The 17359-nt window shown below is 43.7% G+C and overlaps 1 protein-coding gene across 3 annotated transcripts in view; it reads right to left on the reverse strand.

Annotated features, from left to right (window-relative positions):
- The window catches only part of CCDC6 (coiled-coil domain containing 6), a 105792-nt gene that overhangs the window by 13519 nt on the left and 74914 nt on the right, over window positions 1-17359 (reverse strand). For all 3 annotated transcript variants that reach the window (XM_045518750.2, XM_074374050.1, XM_074374051.1), the window contains exons 4-7: window positions 9340-9443; window positions 7339-7499; window positions 3050-3206; window positions 544-644 (exon numbers count right to left, since the gene is read on the reverse strand). In XM_045518750.2, the coding sequence (XP_045374706.2) occupies window positions 544-644; window positions 3050-3206; window positions 7339-7499; window positions 9340-9443 (523 nt within the window). The remainder of the gene's footprint in view (window positions 1-543; window positions 645-3049; window positions 3207-7338; window positions 7500-9339; window positions 9444-17359) is intronic.

Here is a 17359-nt window from a genome sequence, read left to right on the forward strand (position 1 = left end):
AAAAGGTGCAGGGTTGGGTGTTTAGTTCAAACTAAAAGTAGACACACACTCCATAGACAGAGAGCAGCCATCTACTGCTTCCTCATTTTTAACATGATGCCTGGGTTAATTATTCTGAAGCTAAAATTGAGATAATGTATATAGAATATAATGCGAGAATCCATAAGATTTGTTTTCATGCATCTTAGGAATCTACTCAAGGTTTTTGTCGCTCCACTGGCACTTGACCTCATAGTCAACGACAGTCTTTCTGAAAAGGTTTTGTAGAGTTAAATTACTTTGGTTACAAAAAAAAAAAAAAAAAGGAAAAAAGAAAAAGAAAAAAAGAAAAAGAAAACCAGTTGGCACTGTAACATTTATGCTTAAACATTTCAAGCTAATACTATCACTCATTCATGATAGTATTGATTGTTTCTGATGTTTCTGGAGAACATATGACCAATCTGTTCACAAGATTTTTGTATGTTCCCTGTAGCACACTCAGCGATGCCTGTTACATGCAGCAGAAACCCGCCACAGAAGGAGGCCAGAGCACGTACTCACCGGGTGATATCGGCCTGCTTGAGCTCGGAGAAGGCGTGTAAGGGATTGGGCTGGACACAGTGCGAGGTCTTAATCCTTGTGCAGACATCTCATTAAAATACCTAAGAGGAGGGGAGGCATGGTTAGAACAGCCTGCATTCCAACAGCTCTGAACAAAGCTCCTGTGAGAAAATGTTTGGGGTTCACATCTTGAGGTCAAAGTCCTGAGTGTTTAGAATGTGATTGCTGTAGCTAGGAGACCCGAAACAACAGCCTGCAGGGTCACACTGCTCCACTGCGGGGCAGAGCTCTCTCCCAGGGCTATAGGTCAGGAAATCTGGGGTGTTTCCTGCTGATAGAGCTGCACCGTGCAACAGAGAGGACCAGGCTTCCCGCCATCACACAACAGCTACATAGAAATTCACCTCCACCGTCCCAGGAACCACAGACACATCCATGTTCTAGTGGCTACATTTAAACTGTGACCCGAAAGGCAAACACGAACAAGCCCTCTGATATTTATGTCATCAAATTAAAGCTTAAAGGTATGTGATCCTGTGAACCGCATGCCAATCGTTTACAAGGCAGGCCTTGCTGAACAAACATTCACGCGTCAGAATGCAGGATGTAATAAAAGATGCATGGGCCAAGCACCTACTTACTGCAGGTAGCCCCGTGCCGTGTCTGTCTCCTTCCTGGATCCGGAAGTCATATCGGACCTGACTTTGTGACAAGCACAGAGCGGACGAGCAGCAAGTTCTGCTCGAGAGACTCCCTAATGAGCGACCCTGCACAGGCCGCATGGCCAAAGGAAGGAATGGCCACGTGCACAGGCATTTCCACCCCAGGGACGATCTCAGCCCTGATGTTCTGTCAGTGTCGTTTCTACGCTGCATTATTCCCCCTCCAAGGAAACCGACCCCGAGCTGGGCCTGCACTTCTCGGGTTACTCCCACTCACTCTTCCCGCCCTCCCCGGTGCAGGCCACCATGGTGCCACCAGGGCGGACTTCTGGTACTCTCCAGCCAGCTACACAGCTAAGACAGCCTCCGATCTTCAAGGAATTAAACACACCCACAGATGTCTCAGGTGTCTATTTTTCTTCTCTCACTTAAGACATCATCATTCCCAGCAAGGAGGGCAGAGAAGTCTTTATGGGGCAGCTGTACCCTACTTGGGATAATCTGATCTAAAAAGGTAAGGCAAAGCTTCTGGAGTGAATACCAGATCTGAAAAAAAAAATATTTGTCTGCAAACCTAAAGTAGCTTTAGCTACTGTCACCCCAGTGAGAAGTGTGACCTCAGGGTGTCTTTCTAAAAACCCAGCACCACGTGCTGTGTGTGCCAACCAACGGTCTGCTCCGTGCCTTAAGGTAGTTAATAAGCTATGTATTATTCTAGCTGATGTTTTTAGTACAACTGTTTTTAGAGGGAAGAATTTCAGAGAAACACCATCAGAAACAGATGAGTGAAATTCAGAGTTAAGGAGGATAGTTTTGTAACATAAACTTTCGAGAAAAAGAATCATCTTTATTCTTTTCAAATGAGGAAGAAATTTAAAATAGTATGATCTGTTAGTCTGTTTTTATAAAACAATTCTTTTAAATTATAAAAGTAGATCTTCATTATAGAAAATCTTCCATTTTTCATGAAATGATATTACCACTGTCCACAGAAAGTTAATCAAAAGCCCTGTTGGCCTTTTGGATCTATTTCATAAGAGAGCCTGAGTGCGGATCAGCTGATACTGCTCACGTGGTCTCAAGTTTCAATAGCCAGTACCAGTCATCACGGCCATCGGCAGACCCGGTCCGAGACACTGGCTGCCCAGTCCCATGGGATGTTGAATCCTAACACTCACCTCGCTCCCAAGCACAGGGGAGGAGGGTGGGTGGTGAAGGAGAGGAAAATCTGGACGAGGAAGAAACAGAGACATTTTCTCTAGTTAACTAAAGGATGGTTCCCTTATTCAGCCCATTTCTCAGCGGGACAATGAGGGGACTTGATGTTGAGGCTTGAGCACATAAACTCATTGCATTAGTTTTACTATGGAAAAGTAGTGGCAGAAAGCTCCAACGTTCCCAAGTGCACAAAAGCAAAGGCTCCGGCTTTCAACAGCCCCCACCTGCCTCCTGCAGAGCCATCACCCTGCGTAGGCAAGTGCTTCCTCAGGCTTCCCACCGCCTGCTCACCAGATCTATGAATTAAGACGCTCCCATGCCCTAAACAGGGCAGGATTAGGTGAATTCCACAACACACGTAAACACTGCCTCTATACAACACTCGCCTCCATTTCTCTCCCACCAAGTAATTTCGGAAAAGCAATTTTTTTCCATCGTTTTGTGTTTAAGGAGAAGGGTCAATCTTCATTTATCCCATTCTTGGCATCCACTTGGACGCGACAGCATTCACCACTACGAAAAATCAACGTTTCAGCCACCTCTGTTGACGTCTAATGGACGTGAAGCGAGGCCAGAGGCTGGGCTCTTGTTAGTGCTTCCCCAACGCTCGTTAGACACACACGCACCTCTCATCATCCATCTCTAAGCTGGACTCGCTCTCGGAGAGCTGGCGGCAGAGGGCCTCTCTTCTCTCCATCTCCCTCTGCAGCTTCCTCTGCAGCCTCAAGTTCTCCTCCCTCATGTGACGTTCCTCCTCCAGATACTGGGCCATCTTCTCGGAATCTGAAAAGCCAGAGTTCTCAATTAAACCACAGTCCGGGCCATCAGACTCCTCTCTTTAAAAAGACAGCCGTCCAGCCCCTGTGGTACAGACAGAGAAGTGTTTGGAGAGAGTCATTCTCACTCTCCCACAAACAGCTGAGACCTGGATTTAAAGTCCATTCCAAGTACTGAGGTTTACCAACAATCTGCATTCAGAAAAAAATATGAAAAGCAGTGCTGGGAGATCAGGCATCTTCACTACTTCCTCGCCTTCTCTGGTGCTTTGCATAGAGGAGGAAATGGTGGAGCTGCAGCCAAATCTGGACTGAGCAGCTACCAGGGCTCTCTCTACACCATGGGAGCTGAGAGGGGAGGGAGTCCGCTGGTGAAACAGGCTCAGCCCACAGGCTGCCCTCCTGGCACCTAATCTGCTGCAGACACAGTGGGGTAGGTCACCCACAGGAGCACACCCATCGGCCACACTTGCTAGCGCACCCCCAGGGCACTGTAGAGGAGCCACAGAACCAGTGTACTCAATGCGCTGGGTAACGGTTATAAACCTTTTCATCAAACTAGAAACTGACATAGTGAACAACTTAGATCAGTATTTCAATGAAGTCTAATTTCTCGTGTATGTTTCTGTTTCCCAGACTTATGCATGGTCTTTCTGAGTCCGACAGCACGTAAAGACCTGTACATAGCCAGGTTCTTGGGGTGGCATCTTCTTTATGACAGATACCCCTTCCACGGGAGCTGCCCTGCAAGTAGAGGTCTCTGCTGCAGCACTGGCCTCCAGGCCAGAGCTGACGGGTCCCGGGGTCAGCGCTGGACCCAGGCTAAGCCAGCCAGATTATCTTTCCCAGGAATCTGAATGCAGAACTGACATCTTCACGAAGCCCTGGAATCTCCTGCTGAGTCACCTAGAGCTGCTGTAACCCCTGCCCATCTGAGTTACTCCATGCAGGGTTCTGTGGCACAAACACACTCTGGCAATAAAGGTAACAAGACATTCCTCCCTACCCCACCCCTAACTGGTCTACCTTAGACAGAATGTTGTTACTAAGTAACCAAAATAACCTGAATACAAAACTCAGCGTCTACCCATCTTCTCGTGTCCTCCCCTTTTCCGTCTCAGCCAATGAACTTGGAAAAGGTGAAATCTCCATCTACTTCTCTTTTCTGAAAAACAACTACAAGTTCAGAGTGGCCATGACCACGTCAAAGAGACAGTCCCACAGGACACTGTTTCATACTGTAGAAAGGAAGGCACTCAATGCCACACTGACCATTTCTCTCCCACAAACTGACCCTACTTCAACTCCCAAGCCCACTGAATTAGTTTCATTTTTAAGCAACTCTATGGAGGTCTGGCATTCTTAGCAAATAATGACTTTGGATAAGTGTTCAGTGATATCCAAGATAGCACCGTCACAGAATCAATGAGTTCTTGAGTATTCTTATTTTAGAAATTCAAATGAAAATACCAAAATTATTAAGCACTATTATGTGCACTAAACACTAAATCCTTTTTGGCTGTTTTCAACATAACCAGAAACCCTGCTGTCTAATCCAGATGCAAAAATCTCTTTAATTGAAGGCATGCTGGGAAAATATTTACAAAGCACACTTTTAATATAAACGATTTAAATTATTTCATCTCAAATATGCACACGTGCAGAATTTTTCACTTGCTCTACAGGAGGCAAGAGATTGGCCTCCCGGAGTATTTACTGTTTCTAGAAGTAGAAGGGGCTGTCAGAGAAGGTTGCCTTTCTTCTCCATAAATAGGGAAGCTTCACAGAACTGAGGATTCATGAGGCTTCAAGAATAATTGCTCAAGAGGAAACACTGGCTTTCAAAGAAAATGGCAATCCTTTAGCATCTAGGGGAACCAGCAGCGGCGATCCCTGGACAAGGATCTATAGCCAAGAACATCAGTCACCAGGAGTGGCGGCTGGAAGACTTCCTGGTTGTTCAGCTATTAGCCCAGAAGCCAGAGGCATAGAGCAGGCACCAGCCCCAAAGCCTCCAGGTGCTAGAGACCCAGGCGCAGGGCGGACACCATGGCATGCCTTGGGTGCCCCCTGCTGGCACCTGGATTTACACCCCTGAGTCATCTTCCTCCCTCCACTCGCACACTAGGGGCCGTGCTTCCATCTCCTCCGTCTTCAGCCATCTCACAACATTCAAAGACAGCGTCAACTGAGGGTGGCTTCCAGACAGCTCCAAAGAGTTGGTTCCCGTATGATCCAAAGGTGGCCTGGACATTTTGCCTTCCCTTTCAAGTGTGTAGTTAGAAAATACGGATGCCCAGGCCCCACGCCAAATCAATTAAATCAGAATCCCTCAGGATGACACCTCTCCAGTAGTACAGCAAAAACTCCCCAGGGGATTCTTATGTTCAACCAGAGCTGAGAACCTATTCAGAGAGGAGGGTTCAAGTTCAGACACAGCTGGACTTGGTGGGGAGGGGCCAAGTGCCCCAGGAGCTTTCAAAGGAGGCCAGGTTATCTGACCTAACGAGGCTGAGGCAGGTGGAGGAGGACAAGTCATGAACTCAACCTCTAAACCCAACCCAGACAACTGTGAGCGGCTCCATGCCGCATGCTGCAGCTCCGGGTCAGCACCCCTGTCCTCACCAAATTGCAGTCGCACCCATCAATGCCTCTCTTGGTATCTGCAGTCTCTCCGAAGACCAAATAGTGAAGTAGGAAGGAAGCAGTGAGAATGAAAAATTCTCCCCAAATGTCTTCTAAAAACTGTGTCTGGAGCACGAGGCAAGTCTGCACCAGGAAGTGAAATGTCAACTGACAGCACCGAAAGAAGTTCAAACGGTGCTGAAAGACTTCTGTCTGTCCAACACCACAGAAACTCAAAACATAGCCTCACCTAAGACAACCAGCATTTGAGAACTTGATTTGTTTTCACAGAACCCACATACATAGTGTTCTCAACCCCGGGTACCTATCAGAATCACCTCTATTTAAAAAAATACAGAGGACCAGGCTCCCCCACTAGAGTAAGCCCAGAAACCTGTATTGGGTTAGACAGAATACTGGACCCCCAAATATGTCCACAGCCTAATCTCTGAAGCCTGTGTACAAGTGGCCTTACGTGGCAAAGGGACTTTGCAGATGTGATGAAGGGCCTTGAGTGAGGAACTCATCCTGGATTGTGTGGCTGGGCCCATTGTAATCACAGGGTCCTTAAAAGGGGAAGACAGGAGGGTCAGAGTGAAAAGGTGAGACAAGGAAGCAGAGGTGGGAGTGACACCGATTATAAGAAGGAGCCATGCGCCAAGGGCTGTAGACAGCCTCCAGAAGCAAGGGAACAGATTCTCCCTTAGAGCCTTTTACAAGGAACCAGCCCTGCTAACACCTTGATTTTAGCACAATGAGACCTATTTTGAACCTCAGACCTCCAAAAACTGTAATAAAATAAATCTGTGTTGTTGCAAATCACTAAGTTTGTGCTCATCTGTTACAGCAGCAGTAGGAGCTCCCAGTCTGATCTTCATGTACCCACCCAGATGCACGACTGAACAGAACTTGCAATGAACTTCAAGATTCAAAAACATAAGATAAGAATCACTAAAATTTTACATGCACAGTTCATCTGACTCAGCAAATCCACATTCTGGAATTTATCCTCGGGGTGTTCTTGCACAGGGATCAAACTATATTTGTATATAGAGATGTTTACTGTGGGTGCAGCTTTGATTTCCAAAAATAAAAAGGGTAAATTCCAAAAGTACCATGAACAAGGGTTAGCTGAGACGGAATTTTGGTAGTAGCGTAGATAAACACTATTCTCTGCCTTAATGTCCCCGAAGCACACGGAGGTCGCCCGCCCTGCTTCTGTTAGCATAATCGGAGAGACGAACACCAGGGAGAAAGTTAGAAATAGTTTCTGTGATTCTGGGCCCTCCTGAAATTACGTGAATTATTTCCCAGAAGAATTCTAAACTACTTGCCCTGCCCTACTACAATATTTTTAAAAATAATCTACTCCAGGATGACAGACTTACAGAAGTATGTACTGACAATGAAATACATTATGAATGTGATTTACACACGTTCAAAGTGTAAGTAAAATCCTGTATTAAGTGGATGAATTCTGCAGACACACCACCAGCAAAGCCAAGGCTACATACGCTGTAACTGGGCGGCTCTCAGTTGCTTCTTCAGCCTCTCCACTTCATTCTTTAAAAACCTGATGTGCCGCATCATGTTTTCCGGAGAGTCGATCTCCATGGAGATGTCCCTAGGCGATGGGGGAGCAGAGACCGGCTGGTCTAATTTCTCCTGCAGGATTCTTTGTTGCAAAGAAAAATTCCAACAATGAAAAACAGTTTGCTTTTAAAAGACAAGGCCCCAGATTCTAGCCAGGAAGGTTTGTTTTAATAGCAAGCGCCCGTTAATCGCCAGAATCTACCAAACTGTTTAACCCCTCTGCCCATTTTCTATCAACTTCTTCGCTGCCCTTACCTGGTATTTATTTAGGTCAAAGGGCAGAGCTGAAGAATCCACTTTCTTTTTTTCCTTTTAAATGACCACGGGTAATTAAGTATTACTAATAAATCTCCAGTGAGGGTGTCTGGTATACACTAGGCAATCAGAATGATCTGCTGACTAAATGGTCCACATGCTGGGTTTGAGGGAATGGAGATACTGAAGGAATTTTACTCTCTCACTGCTTTCCACTTGAAACTTATGAACTGCACACTATACATCTCCTTGGAGGGTGGCATTCCATAAAGAGACTTACTTCTAAACTTACCTCCTGAAAAACCAGCCCTGAGGGCATTGCTAACTAGACTGAAGACCCTTTGCTTCTGGCCTCAGCAAAGGTAAAGAGATTTAAAACAACCAAAACCAAAACTTAGTGGGTTAAAAATTGGGGGTCCCACCTTTTCTACAAATTATTATTAGTTTGAAGCACATAAAATGCTAATATTCAAATATATTCTACAAAATGACAATTTCATATTATTCAATGCAATAATTTGGTACTTAGATATATTATATATATATAAAAATATATATATCTAACACCTCCAATTGCTTTCTGCAGAGGAAAACAGACTGGCAACAGATCGCTAAGCCCCCTCTTATAAACTGTCGGGAAGTTTTCGGTTTAGTTTGGTTTTTAACTTTTTACCTTTAAGTCTGCCCAAGTGCAAGCTGTGGATTACCCTCAAGCCTGGCCTTGTTGAGAAAACTAGTATGATAAATATTATAATGGTTCCCTACATTTATTATATTACATAACTTTTCATGATTCAATTTATTACTACCCCGACAATAATACAAAACAGCTGGTTCACCCACAGCTTGAATCATTTTCACGGTATGAAAATGCTGCAAATCTTGAGATGAACAAATTATTTTATTTATGGATGTTCATCCAAACCAAACACTCATGGCAAAACGCCTCTGGTTAGCAAACAAAATATCCTGGTGAAGAAGACGGATGAACATTTTAAAGAAACTTTCTTACTGCACCACCCCAACGCCCCCACCTACAGAACCTCCCTGCCGTTCTTGGAGCCCTGCTCCATATACCCCAAAGTACACAATATTTAAACATAAGGGCCTGGCTGGATCTTGCACAAAGAGGTTCAAGACATACGTGCTGTTGAATATTTCACATCCATGTACATATATTTAACATTTAGAACCAGAACCTTAAAATGTACAAATATATCCTTATAGCAAGTCTTAAAATACATAGACGGTAATTTTTCTATTAAAATCTCAGCCTTCCTAACGAAGTCCATTCTAGAGATGTGCGATAAACCCGAGAACTTCAGAGAACAGCTGGGGAGGCCAACATGTTCAAAACCTGAAACTACAACCATCTACCAGAACAAGCCAAAGGTTCCTTAGCTCATAGCTCCTTAACTAATTTCTTCATAGCCTTTAACACCAAGTGAAAGAAATTCTGCTGGGACAGTGAGAGAGAACTATAAAGAAGTGACTGACATGAGGATAGTTCAAAGGCTTTCAAAACTGTTTCCGCTTGTCAAATTAAAATGACATGCAGCAACCAAGGAATTAAACTGTCCCACTGTTACGCCTCAGTCATGCCAGGTACAGTGCCCCAGACACCCCCCTGCCCCCCCACCATAAGTGAACAGCACAACTAAACAAACCGCTTTTCGGCTTCAAGTTTATCCATCCTTTTCCAGAGACGATTAACTAGGGCTTCTTGTTCTTGTTCCAAAGTATTTTCAAGGTCGATCTTCTCTCGCCTCAACTAAAGGAAGGAAGAAAGTTTCACTGAGAACTGTAGGCCACTTAAACTCTTAATTAGATTTTCCAATTGGACCATTAGGACCCCTTTAATGGAGAAAACTGTAAAGAAATGGCCAATTTTCTGGCGCAGGCACATTAAGCGCATCTAGTTCTTAAACTTTAATTGAGAAAACCCAGACAGGTTCACTCTTTGTCGTTAAAGCTTAATTGCTGTCTGGTGCATGAATCACATTCGTTTCAGCATTTATTCAAGGCACATGGAAAGTCTTCCTTAAAGAGGGTTTGAGGAGTCCCGCTTACCAGTCATCCCAGAACTTATTGGGTTTGTCCCCCAGTCCTGCATGCAGTTCAGTGCTAAACCAGAAAGGTTGTATTACCATTTACAAAAATGACCCAAACACCTAAAAGACAGTTCTACACAGTGGTTAATAGGTACACACATCCTTAGATATAAAAACAAGCACAGGAAGGATTAACACCAAAATTCACAATACTGGTCACCTCGGGAGAGGTAGGGAAGAAGGGAAATTTGATTTGGGGGAAGGTAGGCAGTTGTGCAGGGCACCCCGAACTGCATTCTACTTCATAAAAAGAAAATGCGGAAAAACTCATTTCCTCGATTGATATAGAGCAGTGTGCAAATACAAGAACAATGCCAGACACTGGGTAACTGGGGGGGTCGCAGGGAAGCACAGATCAGAAATGTCTGCCCTCAGGGAACTTACATCTTAGTGAGTCAACACAGTAAATGAAACAAATACATCACCTACTTTGGTAGAGGGTGAAAGCGACAGGAAGAAAAAGAGGGCTGGTGAGGGTGACAGAAAGTGCACTAGTAACTAGACTTCATGGTGATGGGCAGAGGGAATGTGTTATATCATTCTTTGTACTTGTCTACACATTGGAGAAACTAAGTAATTTTAACAGGAATCTTTCCTTTTTTTTTTAAGAGAAAAAGACTAGGTTACTGCCCCTATGCTGTCTCGTCAACCAACAGCGAGTTACCTTTTCAACCATTGACTCAACAAATTATTTTTGATTGCACAGCTGCAGAGATGTCAAGGTAGCAGATTTTATGTTCCTTTAGCAGGTCACAGAGGCAAGCTCCTCACCAATCAAAGATTCCTGTATATACAGTAAAGTGACACCAATCCCATGGAGAAAACAGTCTTACAGCACCCACCGGAGACCTTACCGAACAAGTAAGTAAACCAAGATCACACAGGCAATTCAGAGTACAGTTTAAAGACATTTTTTTCTTTGCATGGAGAAGCGAGAGGGCTCAGAGTAAGTCAGATGCATTTTGTGCTGTGAAGTTGGGAGCGGGCTGATGAACAAACGCTCCTCAAGACGTGAAACTGCTCGTACCCGCGGCAAGGAGCATCCTGGGAAGACCTCGTGGAACGCCTAAGAAACTTTGTGATTCTCTGTGCTGACCACATTTTGGGACAAGCTCTGAAGCACAATTCTTAGCCATTTATTTAAAGAAACAAAATTCCAAGGCATTTACCCTTTAAGGATTCTATTCCCATGTTTAACTAAAACATAATAGGGGGGTACTCGGTAGGTAAGGAAAAAATTCAAGCAAGGCATCACTTTGTAGTAGAGATGCCTGGTAAAGAGACTTACGTCCACTAAACACTTAATTTCAGAGTCATCATGCATCATGTTAATCAATTCTGAAAAGCAAAATCAAGACAAAGCTGTCTTTATGCGTGTGTAACTGACTGGATGTGTGGCTTTGAGCAGGTACTCATGGCTCTGAGTCCCAACATCCTCATCTATGCAGTGAGAAGGTTGGCCTAGATGACATCTGATGTCCCTTCCAGGGCCACCCACTCTATCATTTTCTGTCAGTCAAGATGGCAGCTGTCTTTAGTCTGGGCTAGCTCACTAGAGACTTTTAGAGCTAGAAGCAGTAAGAGAAATCATCGAAATCCACCTTTCAGAGCTGGGAGATGGTGTGATTCAGGAAAAGTGGTACTGCCAGGAGAGGAATGGGTGTCAATCACCACAGTGGCCAGAAGAGCTGCGTCCCATCCAACCAGCAATTATAGGGGATCTTGTGGGGAAAGCAGGGTTTGGGGTAAATTATCCAGCAAATTCTTGGGGGTAGCTTAGTGAGTCTGAGAGTATGCAGAAACAGAGGAGAGAGCAGGAAAAACAGGAGTTGAAAACAAACATGGACCGCAGCTTCTTTGGGGCATCTGTTGGTAGAGCTACAAGCTATCAATTTACTGCCCACTTCAGCGAACCAGTACTTCCTGGGGGTGAGACTTAGGTCTGCTGCACTAATTTGTTGTGCTCATTTGCTCCCATGAAGCAGGCCACCCAGGAGGCCCCAGTTCAGCAGCTTAGATTTGGGTGTTTCATCACACAGGATGGCAGTGCCCTGGGGTCCATGGTTTCTTTAGCCTTAGAAAGAACAGGGTTTTCAGTCTTTTTTTTTTCAGTTAAAAAAAACCTTAACTCTTCAGCATTGCTGAGGAGCACTTAGTGACATTAAAGGCCAGAGAAGTTAGAGGAAATTGTACTCATAATGATTACGACTAGTTATGATTATGATTAATTCCCCCTGAAGTTCTTTATCAGAGCTGCCCCTCCATCTCCTGCTCATCTAATTCCACAACTATGTATTCACAGCCACGGCGTACACACCAGCTCTACCAATTCAGACAGGAGTAGATTTCCAGTGCTCGCACTGCCCTGCTATACATAATCCTCAAGGGTGACAGTTTATTTCAAGTTTACAGGGTACAAAGTCAGAAATCCTTGCTGGAATGGAATCAGCAGCCCAGTGACGCACTGCTTTCCCTGTGCTGGTCTCTATCGGTAATGCTCTCCCCTGTCTCCTTCCTAATCATATCTGATGGCTTTTTAAATTCGGTGTCCATGCAACAGGCACCCACTCTTCTATCATCAAGCATCAAACTCTCCAGCTAACCCAAGCCCCTTCTGACTGCGGCTCCTGTGAGCACACAGCACTAATGGATAGAGCTGACTTGTAGACTATTCATTTGAAAGCTGCTTTGTAATTAAGTCAGGTCAATGGGCTGCCAGCCAAACTCTTTACTTCTCTTCAGTAGCTCCCTTTCCCATTATAAGTTAATTAACGTCACACCAAGAGTTCTTATTATGTTCCCAGAATAAATACAGAACTTCTTCAATGGATAAACTTAGTGTCTGAGAACAGGGCTGACTCATTTGAATTCACAGCCCATCCTAGCTGTGTCTTCTCAGTGGGCAGACACTCATCACCAAAACAGCAGACAAAGTGGGGGCAGCCAAGGGACAGCTCCCACCACCACCACATTTCTTTCTCACTGTAGCAATTTCCCACTTACAGAGAACCATGGCGCTGGGGTGCAGGTGGAGGTAGGGGAAAGGAATACTTGGCAAAAAAGCCTGATGAGAACTTCAGCATAACCACTGTGCTCAACTATAGAATTCATTCCAAAGGTTTTAGTGGATCTTCTCAATCTACTTTGAGGAATTTGAGTCTACCTACCATATTATCACCATTTCTTTGGGAGAATATATTTTGAAACCCAAACATCTGATTTAAAAAACAAATTTTGGAAGGCAGCCCATGACAACTAATCCAAGATAATAAACAGAGAAAAGCCCATGAAATAAGGATTACCATATATACAACACACATACAAAGCTTGTTACAACATATGGTAAAAAGCCCTTAGAATAATTATGACACAAGAAGTAGACCTGATGTTTAAAACAAGAAATGGCAGAATGAGTGCTCTAAGACCTACATTGACCAAACTCTTGTTAGTTGGCTAAATGTTTGATTGTTTGTTTTAAAGAGAGAAGGGCAAATTCTAAGAAAACAAGGGGGTGCTGGGGATAACACAAATCCCAAAATCCTTCCAAGTTAGGTAGCATCCAAGGGCCATTAACAGTTCAGCCCAATTTCCTACCAGTTCATTACAAAATACCATAGATGTTCAAAGTGGGGACCCTGGAGGTACATCAGAATCACCTGGGAAAATAAAAAGTACAATACTCAGAAAATGACTAAATCATAGTCAGAAAATGAACACAGTTTTTGCATTGGACTGAATGTCTGTGTCTAAAATTCACATGCCTAACCCCCCAGTGTGATGGTATTTGCAGATGGGGCCTTTGGGACATAATTAGGTTTAGTTGATGTCGTGGGGGTTGTTGGACCTCCCCCTCTCCTCCCCTGGATGGATTAGTGTCCTTCCTAAGAATCATGAGCCACCTTGCAACTAGCTGCTCTCTGCTCTCTACCAGTTCAGGACGTAAGAAGTTAGCAGTCTGCAATCCAGAAGAGGGCCCTCACCAGAACACCATCAAGCTGGCACCCTGATCCCGGACCTCCAGCCTCCAGAACTGTAGAAAAAAATTCTTGCTGTTTATAAGCCAGTCTGGGTTATTTGTTAAAATAGCCCAAATGGGCTAAGACAGTTTTGTTTCGACTGTTAAGAGCAGAGCCAGTAAAGGATCATCCCTCATTTCATCACCCTACTTTGCCAATACATCTGAGTCAATCAAGGTTTTACTTCCACGTACCGATGGAGTGGCTAGTATAGTCCCTCACAAAGGGACTGTTAAAACATACTGTGTGCAGATGACACAGGAAGAGCTGAGAACCGTGCACAATGGTCCCCGCTCCCTGGCAACGCCCTCACAAATTAAAGCAACAGAGACAAGTAAAGTAAACGTACACACGGCCTCTGCTGGTGTCTGTTTGGGCAATCAGTGGAATTTTGCCCGGCCCTGGCAATTCTCCTCCTAGGCTGGAAGACATCTACCCTCTTGTCTTCTTGAAGAAAGAAAAACAAAAAAAAATTTTTTAAAGAAATCAAGCAGCAGATTTGTGTTAGAGATGAGTTAAGGCAGGTGTTCACAGACCACACAGCCCCTGAGGTACCTACTTGGTTAATCAAGCTGCAGCTGGTTTCACAATTTTTGAAAAGTTCTAGGTCATCGCCACTGGCTCCTGCAAAGCTGAGCCCAGAAAGAACCAATAAAAGTTCATCAGTGAAGAGCAAGAGAAATGGAGAAAGGATGACCACTTCCAAGTCTAGGGGGTCAAAAATTACAGTTGAAAAGAAATTTATCTATGTGCACTAGATATCTCTACTGCTAGAGGAAAAAAAAAAGAGATGCTAAATATAAAGAACTACATAGCAAGATAAGTAAGGTTGGATCTTGGGTGAAAGTAATATTGTTATTAATTTGTCTTCCTACATTTTTTTGTCCCACCCAATTTTTATTTATTATTTTTATAAGAAAAACTATAAAGATACTGAATTTTAAAAATTAAGTTTCCTAATAGTACATCCATTAATTTAGAATATTAATTTATACATATAAAATATGGAATGAACCAATAAATTCTCAAAGGATAAATGATAGTCAAGGCTTTGCTATCTGGAAGACTGGGAATTTTCCAGACAGCCCAGAGTTAACCTCTACCACAGCTTACAACTTTTTTCTTCTCAAAAACTGAGGAAGAACTTCAGGATAATATTAAAACCCCATTAATATGTGAAAAATGACACTGTTTCATAGTTTACCAGCTCAATGACGTTGAGAAATGAAAGCGTTTTATAAAATAGATACACATATAATTAGTCAGATTTATCCAGTTTCTGGGCTTAAGTTTTCGTCACTTTGACATCAGCACAACATTATGCAAATTTGCATAATGGGTTCCTAATTCTAGGGGACTCTTTTACCAAATAATTACCATTTGTGGAAAAGCAGGTTCCAAAGTCTTGGGTGTGCATTCTTTTGATACATCAAGAGTGCAGCAGAGAAATCCTGGGGAAAGAACTCAGATCACAGTGTATGTTGCAAATACACCATCCCATCAGTAGCTACCATCAGCTCATTATCTACAATATATACCTCCTTAAGAAAACAATGTTAGGGAAACTTCTCTTGATAAGCTTTCTCTTAAAAGGAAGTTTCCTCGATAAAAGAAATCATTTCTTTCTAGTCATTACCACATCCATCCTACTTCCTTACAGAGAGATGTAGGGTTTGTCTGCCATTCACTCATTTACCCTGTATGTTCAGCTAAGGAAAACACCTTTCCTCAGTCATCAACTGAATCCTTGTTCTGGTCATAAAGACATGGACTTCGTGCATTTCAAAATTATAAGCAACTAGTAAGTCTCAGTACAGTATCTCTGGATTTTATTGCCCTTATTGTATGTAGCAGATCAATGCCCTGTAATTTAATGGGCAGTCTTTCCCCGCAGTGCATGACCAGAAACACACACTGCTGGGTCACGATGAGGTGCCTCTTTCTTTACACAGGAAACCCACTTTTAATTCTGACCCTGCCATCATGTGACATCTGTACAAACTGATCCACATGCCGAGTATTATCCAATGCTTCAAAATAAAGTCTGGTAAGACGGAACATAGTTTTGTACTTAACTGAAATGGAGCCCAAGGAAGGAATTCTGGGGGATTTGTGTTTCACATTCTGCAGAAAGACCTGTCTGTGCCCCTGACTGAGCGCAGCGTCTGCTCTCGCAGGTCTGGATGTGAGATCTCAACTGGCTTCATGAGATCCTGACAGTTCCTGGGTTACAAATCAACTGAAAAGAGCCTGCTGGAGCCTCCCTGAGTACCACCTATTGCCCCTGGTGTGCCTACTACCAAGGCACAAAATCCCACTTATTTTCAGCTATGCTCTGAGGCTTTCCTCTCCACTCCCCAGTAAGCAGTAGGTAGGATGTTTGTAGTCAAGCTTCAAGTGACCCACATCTCCTCCAGGATTTGCTACATCAAATTCGCACCAAGCTGACTTCAGGATTTACCATGATGGTATCTAGCTGTGCCCCAATATAGCTTGTCTAAATGTGCAGCCATAGGTTATAATGCTTTATTTAAAAAAAATAAGCACAGGGCAGCAAGTTATAATGCACTATTATTCAGGAGTACAAAGGAACACAAAGTGGAGAAAGAGGGAGAGGATGAAGGAAAAAACATGAACAGAAGTTGTTTGTGGGAAGTGGGGGAATTGCAGTCTTGGTAATGTTCTTTTATTTTGTACTTCTATGTTTATGTTTTCTAAATTTTCTTGAAAGAGCCATGGAGTACTTGTATAATGCAAATGTTTACAAGTTTTCAAGACTTCCATAAATTTGCGATTAGCATTTGAAATCAAGCTTCAACGGGTGTACAGTGGCCACTAAATTCAATCTCCTACACCAAAGGATCCCTCAGGGAACACAGTCATTCTCTGAGATGAGCAGGGGCTCCCGGAGCTACTGCAACAGCCTCCTCCCACAGCCAGACTGCAAGGGCAGCTGGAGCTCGAACGAAATTTTCACAATACCCAGAATGGGCACACTACCTGCGATTTAAAGGTAGACCTTATTCCAATTAAAAAAAAAAAATCAGTCAAGGATGCAAACCTGAACATGAGCCACTGGACACTCGATTCACTGCTGAGTCACAAAGACACAAGGAAGGTCTACGTTACTAGAGTTAGTTGTCGTAGCTACTAAAATAAGTAGCATCAGAACTGCATGTGGACGGATGGTGACGTCAGATGGTCTGTATTACTTTTTAGACAAGTAAGGTGGAAAGGCCATCTTGGATCCTTAACTCAGGACCACTGTTCAAAGAGCTGGAAACCTAAAATCTCCCTTTCTTCTTCGCAAAACTTAAAATGTATTAAATGCTCCGTTTCACTTTTTTAAATTGGACAAAAAAATAAATCTTGTGCTGAGGATTGAAATTCATTTGAAATCCCAACCTCTGTGATTTGCCACAGTTACAGTCGCTAAGGGACACCGGGAGAAGTGGATGTCACCTCCACAAGGTCCCTGGAGGCTGGGGTCTTGTCAAACCTCTGCAGTCACCTGATGTCGTCTAGTGGCTGAAGGTAACCCCTGGGCACGTCAGCACTGA

Source organism: Camelus bactrianus, chromosome 11 (genome assembly GCF_048773025.1).
Source record: "Camelus bactrianus isolate YW-2024 breed Bactrian camel chromosome 11, ASM4877302v1, whole genome shotgun sequence".
Classification (NCBI taxonomy): Eukaryota; Metazoa; Chordata; class Mammalia; order Artiodactyla; family Camelidae; genus Camelus; species Camelus bactrianus.